This window comes from Culex quinquefasciatus, chromosome 3 (assembly GCF_015732765.1).
Source record: "Culex quinquefasciatus strain JHB chromosome 3, VPISU_Cqui_1.0_pri_paternal, whole genome shotgun sequence".
Taxonomy (NCBI): domain Eukaryota; kingdom Metazoa; phylum Arthropoda; class Insecta; order Diptera; family Culicidae; genus Culex; species Culex quinquefasciatus.
In genome coordinates, this window is record NC_051863.1 from 199,617,135 (window position 1) to 199,628,376 (window position 11,242).

At 38.3% G+C, this 11,242-nt stretch overlaps 2 protein-coding genes across 5 annotated transcripts in view; one reads left to right on the forward strand and one right to left on the reverse strand.

The window, feature by feature from the left end:
• LOC6049340 (lysosome membrane protein 2) overlaps positions 1-6,673 on the forward strand; it is a 69,208-nt gene extending 62,535 nt beyond the window's left edge. For both annotated transcript variants that reach the window (XM_038262035.1, XM_038262036.1), the window contains 5 exons: positions 4,946-5,201; positions 5,265-5,393; positions 5,449-5,567; positions 5,628-5,753; positions 5,809-6,673. In XM_038262035.1, coding sequence (XP_038117963.1) covers positions 4,946-5,201; positions 5,265-5,393; positions 5,449-5,567; positions 5,628-5,753; positions 5,809-6,195 — 1,017 coding nt within the window. In that variant the 3' untranslated portion in view covers positions 6,196-6,673. The remainder of the gene's footprint in view (positions 1-4,945; positions 5,202-5,264; positions 5,394-5,448; positions 5,568-5,627; positions 5,754-5,808) is intronic.
• Positions 6,674-9,850: 3,177 nt separating this feature from the next.
• LOC6049338 (LHFPL tetraspan subfamily member 3 protein) overlaps positions 9,851-11,242 on the reverse strand; it is a 49,711-nt gene continuing 48,319 nt past the window's right edge. For all 3 annotated transcript variants that reach the window (XM_038263204.1, XM_038263205.1, XM_038263203.1), the window contains exons 5-7: positions 10,895-11,035; positions 10,733-10,834; positions 9,851-10,659 (exon numbers count right to left, since the gene is read on the reverse strand). In XM_038263204.1, coding sequence (XP_038119132.1) covers positions 10,457-10,659; positions 10,733-10,834; positions 10,895-11,035 — 446 coding nt within the window. In that variant the 3' untranslated portion in view covers positions 9,851-10,456. The remainder of the gene's footprint in view (positions 10,660-10,732; positions 10,835-10,894; positions 11,036-11,242) is intronic.

The window sequence follows — 11,242 nt, forward strand, 5'->3', positions numbered from 1 at the left end:
TATTCTCATCCCTCGCACGCATCGACAATTACATCTACATCTTGATTGCGACGACGCTCATACCAATCATAAATCAACCTGGTCCGGACCCCGTTATAGTTGGACGAGTTTTCCCACCGATACCCCGGTTCTGGGAGCTCTGAGAAGTTATGCAACCAATTAGAACGCAGTTTATCGCACCCAATCGAAGTGCAATTGTTCCGATTGGAGACCGCTCCAATTGTCTTTGAGCAGTGGGAAAAGCGGGAAACCCCTTGCTGTTTTCCGGGAGATTGCATAAGTAATATAGTGTGATGATTAGTTTTTGTGGAAGTCTAAGCGAAATTTTCCTAGATCTTGATTAAGAAAATCTTAAATCAATTATCAACAATGTTGCTTTAACTTAACTTTCTTTACAAAAGCCAAGTTTTGTATTGTCTCTAAAACAATGATTGATAAATAAACTCAAAATAGCTTGCCCTTTAACCCCTTTATCAGTAAATCAATATTATCTTAATCGCATCATTCAAAAATCAAAAACACTCCACCCAAACAACCCGATTAAAACATGATTGAGCAATCTCGTTCGCGCTGTCTCCCTGTAATCAAGTCATAAGGCCTATCGGGATGACATACAGCGCCACGGCGGCATGCTCGATATGGTTTAACCTTCGTTTGGTGCTCTCAGCCATGCTTAACCACAGGGGCACCACTGCCGTGGCCGTCGCCGTCAATCGATTTATTTTCCTTAGACCCAGACGTCTTAATCACATGCTACCCTGCAAAAGCGCGCGAGCGTTTCTTTCCGATTTTCCTCCGCCATTCATCAATGCAGCTCTTTTCATTCAGCCAACCCATCGCGATCGATCGAGACCGAGAGAGAGAAAGAGATGGCGTTTTGGCGGCAACCCACGATAAAAAAGCCAATCGATTACAGGCTATTATTATTAGCAGCCCATTATCGTATTACTCACATTAAGTGGCATGATGAGCGGGTTGCAGGTGAGGTGGAAGTTGCCCTTTTGGCGGATTTTTCACGGGTGAAAACACGGGGCTATAATTTCAAGCCGGCTGTGGACCCCAGGGGTCACAACGGTTGGTCACCGTGGTGGAGTGCCGCACGTAACTAACAGTTAGCTGAACTTGGCTGAATCAACCTTGATCTTACCAACCCGGCTGGTGATGAGTTCCTGGTGAGATAGTGGTACTGGTTGCACCCCCTCAATCGGGCAGTGCTGCTAATCCGATGTGAAAAAGGACAATATGATCATTAATTTGTCGCTGGTGGCAGCACGCAAACAGTTGCCATTAGAATGGGAAGTTGCGACAAGTCAAATAAATTACCTGATCTGTATCTATCAAGGAAAGTCAGTGAACTGGGAAAACGAGCAATTCCAATAAAAAATCTTTATTCCCTCAGAGCAACAGATGATATTCGTGGATATTTTGGGCAAAACAAATAATTTTTGGTATTTATCATTGCTATAATTTTGTAGACTTTGTTCAATGTTCTCACATATTTCAGTCATTCGATTTTTTTTTTGTATTTTTTAATCCAGCTAAAACATTTTTGATGCCTTCGGTATGCCCAAAAAAGCCATTTTGCATCATTAGTTTGTCGATATAATTTTCCATACAAATTTCGCAGCTGTCCATATAAAAATGATGTATGAAAATTCAAAAATCTGTATCTTTTGAAGGAATTTTTTGATCGATTTGGTGTCTTCGGCAAAGTTGTAGGTATGGATGAGGACCACACTGAAAAAAAAAATTGGTGATTTTTTATTTAACTTTTTGTCACTAAAACTTGGTTTGCAGAAAAAGAACTATTTTTATTTTATTTTATTTTTATATGTTTTAGAGGACATCAAAAGCCAACTTTTTAGATATTTACAGGTTCCCGGGCAGACGGTAATAACTAAATTCATGCCATTTCAATAACAAATACAGTTAAAATTGCATAAGGGCTTATTGGGATGATCGGATTAGTTGTTAAAATAACAAAAAAATAATAACAAAGATTTGTTCGAAGAATAACTCAAAACGTTATTAGTCTGTTATTACAATAACAATCCAATAACAAAAAATTCATAACAACGAATAACAAATCTTGTTATGAATAACATAAAATGTTATTGGCCTAGTATTTTCAAATATCAAAAAATGTTATGCCTACGTTATTTCCGTCTGCTCGGGTTGTGCAAAAAATCGTTGACCGATTTATAATTTTTTAATCGATACTGATTTTAAAAAAAAAAAACGAAATATTGGCCGAAAAAATTTTTCTGTTCAATTTTTCGATGCAAAATCAAATATTCAATCAAAAAGTACTTCAGTAAAATTTTGATAATTTGCACCGTTTTCAAGTTAAAGCCATTTATAGGCAATTTTTTAAAAAGAGTCGAAGTTTTTATTTTTTTAAATTAGTGCACATGTTTGCCCACTTTTGGAAAACATATTTTTAAAGAGCTGAGAAAATTCTCTATATTTTGCTTTGTAGGACTTAGTTGATATGACTCTTAGCTGCTGAGATATTGCCACGCCAAGGATAAAAAACAGGAAAAGTGATGTTTTCTAAGTCTCACCCAAACAACCACACCATATCTCAGCAACTAATGGTCCGATTTACAATGTTAAAATATGAAACATTCGTGAAATTTTCCGATCGAAAACAAAATTTTTAAATCAAGACTAACATTTCAAAAGGGCGTTATGTTCAATGTTTGGCCTTTTTGAAATATAAGTCTTGATTTGATGTCATCTAAAACAGTTAAAAAATAGTGTTTTTTTTTGCAAATCAAGTATTAGTGACAAAAAGTTAAATAAAAAATCACCAAAAAAATTTTAACCGTTTATAGTTCTTTTTTCAGTGTAGTCTTATCCATACCAACAACTTTGCCGAAGACTTGGTCGATCAAAAAAATCCTTAAAAGATACAGATTTTTGAATTTTTATGCATCATTTTTGTATGGACAGCTGCCAAATTTGTATGGAAAATAATATGGACAAACTAATGAGGCAAAATGGCTTCTTTGGGTATACCGAAGGCACCAAAAAAGTTTCAGCCGGATTAAAAAATACAAAAAAAAATTAAAATAAGACCGATTTCGTAGAAAATTGCTCTAATAACCAACTTAAGAAATGTAAGAAATGAAAAATCCTGATTTTCCAACAAATTGTATGAGGGGTCTTAACGATCACTTAACGGAAATTGTCCACGATGAGGGGGGGGGGGGGGGGTAGATTTCCGCGTGGTTTATGGATGGTCCCTTAAATGTCAAATTAATATTTTATAGAAATCTGATTTTTAAACATTGTTAGAAATTCTAATCAAAAAATTTTGTGTCTATTGGGGAACTCTAAAAAAGTTGCATTCGTAATTTTTATTCATTACAATATTTTTATCAATCAGTTGTCCAATCACAAGATGAAAGTCATAACAAGTTTTCTCAAGTTTTTTTTTTTTTCGGTGAAGAAATAAGGCATTTAGTTATTGAATAGGCAATCAACTAATCAATTTTGACTAAAATTGGGTCGAAGTATGGGTTTGAAAAGTCCTATACGAACCCTCGGATAATCGAACTTCGGATAATCGAGTCTGAACTGTAAAGTGAATCCACGTTAAATCAGTAGGATCCAGATCAAATGTGCTCTTATTATGCTAAAACTTGGCATTGAGTTCCTTGGCCACAACAAAAAAGACCTTTTTTGGCGATTAGGGTCGTTCTCCTCGAAATAGGATGGTTCAAAAAATTGCATTTTTCAACGATTTTTGCCCAAATAAACTCAATTTTCAAAAACCTATATCTCCTGAACGGCATAAAAAGGTGATTCAATGAACCCAAAATGGAAAAGAACTAAGACATTTCATATAAATAAAAACTAGCTTGGAGTTTGATCGATATTTGAACTGGCAACCATTTTTTTTTTTTGCTGTACCAAATATAACGATCAATTTTTCGCTTCAACAATTTCAAATATGATAGCATTTAAGCATATTTGAAATCTAAAAAATACCATTTGTGCTATTTTGTAAGACATCTACTGTAAAAAGATAGGACGTGTCGATAGCACACAAGCGACGATGTATTAGTTGAGAACAAAACCAAAAATTGTACGACATGTTTTTTTTGTGAAAAGTCTGTTGATCGTGCACTATCATAATCAAAACATAGAATAACATTTTAATAACATCAGAAAGGTTTTAAAAAAATAAGAAAAAAAATAGAAGAAACTATTGTTCTACACGTTGGAAACCGTACTTAACAATTAAACATTCCAGACTCGGTAATCCTAAGGCCATGGAAAAATTTCACTTCGGATAATCAAATCACAAATATTATTTTTCGTTGTCTTAAGCTGGTACAAATTTTATTTAAAGTACCTGAAAAGGTTGTTTTCTATAGCAACAAACTGAAGGTAGATGGTAGGTTGAAAAGCTCAGTGTGACAAAAATGAGTATATTTCCCCTACAATATGATAAAACGTAAATTTAAAATTTAATTTTGATTTTTTTCTTGTGAACATTTGTAAAAAAGCTTATAATCTACTGCCAAAATAAGCAAGGTTACTTCTACTTGTTACCATCAAAAAAAATCTTGATTTTTACTTCAAGTCTTTTTACAAGTCGAATTGATTAAGAATCATTTAATTTTAAAATTCGGTATAGTAATCTGGTATATTTCAACTATGGACCCGTTCTACTTCTACAATTCTATCACTATCACTAATTTTAACTCATTTTCATTCCATTTCAGCAAGAATCGTTTTAAATAATTAAATTTCAAACATTTTCAACCTCCTGTACACACGAACACAAAATATCCCTTCAAAAAATCAACCCCTCTTTTCCAAACACCCAAACAACAACCGACAACCCCCCTATCTTTGTCTTCTCCGTATCTCTCTCTCTTTTTTGTCACCTCCTGCGAAAAAAAAAATCTGGAACCACCTCCTCCATTTCCAGCGGAACGGCACCCTAACGGAATACGCCACCATGCACACGGGCCACACGGGGATGGAAAAGTTCGGCTACTTTGACAAACTGAACGGCCTCGACCACATGCCCCAGTGGGAGAAGGAACCGTGCTCGAGCATCGAGGCGTCCGAGGGTTCGTTCTTCCCGCCGCGGGAGGTCACCAACTCGGACGTGGTGTACATCTACGACAAGGACCTGTGCCGGTCGCTGCCGCTGGTCTACCGCCACCCGGTCGAGAAGGATGGTGAGGGTTCTTTTTAGAGGTTACGGGTTGATCGTGGATTTTTAACATGATTGGTCTTTTTAGGGATTGGAGCGGATCTTTACACCCTGGCGGAGGATGCGTACGGGCCACCGAATGAGAACAACAGCTGCTACGACCACCCGGATTACAAGAAGTACCAAGGTCTGCAGAACATCAGCCCGTGCCAGTATGGTAAGATCGGTGTGATCGTCGACGGAGATCGTTTGCTAACCTCATATATTTGCAGGGGCTCCCGTGTACATCTCTAATCCGCACTTTTTCCAGTCGGACCCACAGCTGTTGGATGCAGTCGAGGGGTTGAAGCCCGAGAAGGACATTCATCAGACCTTCTTCAAAATTCAACCAGTGAGTTGGATTGGGATATGATCATGATCGAGTTATTTGAACACTTTTTCACCCCCACAGAAACTTGGAGTACCTCTGGAGGGTCAGGTCCGCGTCCAGCTCAATCTTCTAGTCGAGGAGTCATCCAACGTGATGGCGACCAAACACTTCAGGAACTTTGTCTTCCCGATCATGTGGCTCGAGGAGGTTCGTTTCTTGGGTCAAACCCGCGTGATCGCGTCTAACTATTTCACTATTTCAGGGCGTCAGTGAACTCACACCGCCGATCCGGCGCTGGATCTACCTGGCCACGGTGTTCGCCCCGACGGCGTTACCGATCGTGTCCTACGGCGCGATCCTGACCGGAACCTTCGCGCTGATCTACGTGTTTGTGCGCGCCTACAAGAACTTTGTGTTCACGTCGGATCCCGCGACCGAGTTCCTCGAGATGGGCCGACGGTCGATCCGCCGTGGCAGCAGCATGATCATCAACGGCCAGCACCGGATTCTGCTCCAGCGGGACAGCTACATCCTGCTGAACAACAACAACGTCAACGGGCTGCACAACAACAATCTGCACAACCAGGAGCAACACCATCATCGCAACAAGGACCAAAGTTTGCTCAGCGAGGACGATTCGCCGGCCTAAGTCGGGGCTCGGTGACCTTGCGCCACTCGATCTTGCCAGAACTACTTAGGAACCAGAACCAGAAGAACCATTATTCTAATCATGTTTGGCGACTTTTTTCGCCCTCAATACGCGGTAAAACAATACGGTGATAGAGACTGTGTTTCATTATTGTGTGTTTTTAAGTTACTTTCCCCCTAATATAGTCTAATTTCAAACCGTTTCAAATTCCATCGATGCTCATTCCAAATGACGATTGCTCAAGTTATCTAGAACAATAAATTTTATACATTCCGATGTTTATCATTTTATCAACAAAAAAAGTTAGAGATTACACCATAAGTCATCTTTATTGTCAAAAGCGATCGTTAAACCACCTGTAAATAAATCTCAACGATACGCTTAACTTAGGTTAGTTCTAGTGAATAATTCAATTGTATGAACATTGTTTGAACTGTTTGCTCTGTAAATATACATATATTTTGTACATATTTCTTCACCGATCGTCTCTTTACTCTCTTATCCCGAGAAATGTCGTCTAACGACATGCCACCCCGAGGAAAAAAAAAGCACGTGGTGGTCTCACTTGAACTTGATATCGACTCGAACTCGTGCGCTCCAATCAGCCAGCCGCTTATTAAAAGATAAGTCATTACCCGTGTCGCGCGGCGTCCAACGTGGTTCTGTTTACAGCGCCACCACCTTCCTAATTGTTTCCCTCACCTCCCCCGCCACACAGGCCACTTTATTGCGTAATTCGGCTGCTGCTGGGGAGATGAAATTAATTGGGCGTGATAGGTGGGAGTAGCGTTGATTTGTTTTTAATCACAACAATGTAGAATTTTCTTTTGAAGTTGCCCGGGAAAGTTGCCGGTGGAAAGTTCACAGGCCCTCCGGCGATACACTGTGGCAATGAGGGGGGAAATGTGGCAAGATTTGAAAGTCCTTTCAAGGAAAGCGTTTTCTAAACAACCCGCGAGGAAATTACCATAATCTAATTAGGAAAGTGGCTTGTTTCTGGGAACGGTATAAGCGTTTGAGAACAAGGAGGTAATTAAATCATCAAAAGTATACTAATCGTGTTGGATAACTTTACAAGAGCTGGCACAGACAGATAGGTGTGTGTTTTGTTTGCTCTGCCGTTTTGAACAGCTTATGATACAGAAGTGAATTTTGAAACAAGCAAATCTAGAGGTTTTTTTAAAGGTCCTATAAGCTATTGTGATTTATATGTTTGTAGGACCAACTGACAAAAAAAAACTCTAGAAATCTAGCTTAACAATATTTTTTTATTGATCCCAACACATACTTCTGCATTAGTTTTCTACTGAAATTTCCAAGGCAAATGAGCTGTGATTTTTGGTATGCCCTGAGCTAACGTCATGATCCGAAATCCAGACACTTTGTAGGGGAATTTTCATATAGGTATTTGGCAGGTTAAGGATTCTGTTTTTATTCCATCCAAATTTCTCACTATCTAAACAAATCATTTTGCAAAACATTTTATGTAAAATTGCTCACCTTTAATTGCGCTATTTATTACTCGTTTTCAGTTGCTAACGGCTTTTGAAAGCTTAACCCTCTACTAAACATTTTTTTCGAAAATGTTTATTTTTCCCATGTTGAGGTCATTTTGAGCAACTTTTTTTTCTACTGAAAACTCAACTTCTCTTGTTTTATGTTTTTTTTAAAGTATTTTAAGTATTTATGTTTGCATTAATCTTATTAAGTGTATTTTTTTTATTTTCTGATAGTATGTGGCTAATACTACCACCTCCTATCATGATCTTTTGTCTATTTAGTTTTTTTTTTTTTTTCATATTTTACAGCAACTTTTTTATTTTTTTTTTACATGTTTTTTCACAATTTTTACTCTAGAATGAAACCATTATTATTTAAATTGTTAAAAATTACTTAGATGCATAGTCTGGGGCAGTAAAAAAAATTACTGCATACTTATTTAAACAAATAATAAAAAAAAAAAGAAGTGAAAACCCCAGCCAAAGTTGACCCAAGATTGATTACATTTTTTTGAACATTGACAAAATTACATAAAACAAGTCACACTTCCAAACCATTTTTTTTTTAATTTTAAAAGTTTTTTTTTTCATCCATGCGAAGTTGGGTTAAAGAGGGTTACATTTAACGCCATAGTTCTGAAAAGCCAACTCTAGGAGCCTATTGGAATTACATGCCGTTACACTTTCACCTTTTTATTATCGACTTTCTTTTAATGTTTTTCTAACGTTGACTAATCAAAAATCAGACAAACGTATACAAAAAGAAAAAAAATCAGTGGATGCATAAAGCAAGTTAAACAAATAAAAACGCCTTGTTTAAGTTTTATAAAATTTTATGTAACATCAAAAGAAAATTTAAAAGGATAACCCAAAAAAAAATATTGAGCTGCGTTTGTTTTTTTCCTATTTTTATCAAACAAATTATGCACGGAAGGTCCCGTGGTGTCGATCTTGGATTTAGATTATGACTTTCATTAAACATAAATATCACTTCAAATTCTATAAAACCTGTGTTTTTTTTATTTTTATTTCCATCAAAATTAATACTTTTTCTATTAAATATAAATATGAAACATGAGGGAAAAAACTGTTCAAAAGAATATCTAACTAAAGATTTGTAAAAGTTTAACAACGCTTTTCTTTCATAAAAAGTAATATTTTTTGATTCATCCATATACCACTTGGACATTTTTAAATAGTAGATAATGAATTGAAAACTGTTCGAAAGGTAACTTGAAACATAACTTCAAATTTGAGTATGATAGAAAATTGTGAAACGAAGTTCACACCACCGCAAAAAGTGCTTTATTTTTTTAGAAAAAGTCCATATAGTTATACCGCGACATAACCGGAATTATGTTCAACATAATGTTGCTAATGTTAGTTCAATTCATCGAGATCGAGTTTGGTAAACGTATCATTGAAAATTATGTGCATTCTAGGTACTTGAAGTTCACAACCGTGTTAGGGAAGCGTTTTATAGGTGGCCAGTTTTATGTATTGTAAGTACTCGACCTACCCGTCAGTGTTAGGAGAGCGCTCATTTTGCTTGAAAATACTCTGCACTTTGGAAACTTTTTTAAACATTGGTTCAAAAGTAAAATTATTGTGCCAATGATAATATGAAACGAAACTATTGGCACTACGCCCCCCGGGGCATGGCCTTCCTCTAACGTGGGATTTCTGCTCCAGCGCCTCTGACGAGACAGGAGAAACCGGGACCGACGTTTTACTTCACCATCCGATAGAAGCTCAGTGGATAAGGCGGGAATCGATCCCGCGTCTCATAGCATCATCGGGATCGGCAGCCGAAGCCGCTACCCCTGCGCCACGAGACCACCATAATATGAATAAAATTCGAATCGAACGGTACGAAAATCGCGCCACTTAGAATTGTCTGAAGGAAGATTTGAGATCACACATGTCATGTCACACAGATAGTGTGACATGAAAATTTCACAATTTAATAAACCATTTAATGACAGCTACACTGTTTTTAACAGAGTTGGTATTACCGCTTTATTATTATTATTAATAATTTTTTTTGTAGAGTTGATCACAGCATGAAAAGTAAATAAAGAAACTTGATTGAAAAACCAACCAAAGAAATACCAATAAAATATACTGGACAGAACCAAAGATAACAAACGCCGAAATTTCGATTTGTAATTTATTTCGTATATTTTTCGCTAAAATTCCTACCCTAAAATAAAATGCTAGATATAACAAGTTAAGTGATAAAATAAAAGTAGAAATACTTCGCAGTTCAGTTTGCCGATTGTGCAAACTTTCGTTCGTTTGGATGTGCATGTAAAATTTTACTTTGACGTTAATAAAATTGCAAAAAGTTTTCTTCGGAGGGGGGTGGCAAGCACATGCACATGAATCGAGGCAAAATAAATTAAAATGCAAAAATGTGTTCTATTTCCACCACATCCATTCCAACGGTGCCACCGGCCGTAACGCCAACTTGCACGCAACAACGCAAGCTCACGTTACGCGGCGTTTCGAGCAGCGCATCTCGAGAAATGGTTTGTGCCTTTGCTTTGCGCGTTACGATTTGGGTCGTTATGAAAGTTACGCTCCGTTACGGCAGCAAGGTATTGCGAGCATTGAGCAAAATTAAAGAGGAATCACGTTTTTTTTTGGAACGGTGGCAAATTGCGCCGCAACGGAGGGTTACTTTCACAACTCAGGTTTTGTTATTTTTGTATTTTTTTTGGATGGAGGCAAGGATGTGTCACCAACTCAGGTGTGGTTGGTTACAGCTGGAATTGGTGGAGCGAGCTGTGAAAGTCGGGCCGAGGTGGTCCGTACCGGCTGGCAGTCCGGCTCGACAGGGTGTCGTTTCCGGTCATCATGTGGTGGTGAGGGGGCGCCACCAGCAGAACCGGCTGCAGGTTCAACGATTTGCGCGATCCGGCGATGCTAACGGCGTCCGTCACGTAGGCGTTGTTAATTTCACCTGGAACACGAGCGAAACATTTTTTTTTTAATAGAGCAACTCTGGCTTATCGCGAACAGGTCGATGCACCTACCTTTGTACATACTGCTCTGGTACTGTGGCTCCGGTTGAAGCCGGACGTGTCGCGTGGCGAGGATGAACGATAACGTCGCCAGGATGAACCCATCGATGCAAGCTGAAAACAATCGCAGATCTTAGATATCCCAAAGCTTCGGTTTAATGGTCGAACACTTACCAATTATCGCCAGGGGATACGCCCAGCGCAGTCCGCACAGACCCACCTCAAAGCGGTTCGACTCTGGGCCGCAAACCTTCCGGAATTCGTCAGAGTTCCAGCCGAAGGGGAAGGAAACGCAGGCGATTACCATGCAAAGCGCTGAAAAGTAAAAAGACAATGATTGAATGATTGATTGCCGGCGAAGAAAAGATAAAATTAGGGGTTGGTTTAGCCGATGAGCATCGATGAACGGCCTTTAAAAGTTTATCCGTTTTGAACGGCCAGCTGACCACAATCGTGAAATAGAGAATTTCGTCATTCACTTAGCTTAACCAAGACATTCCAACCAGCAGCATTAAACCTACA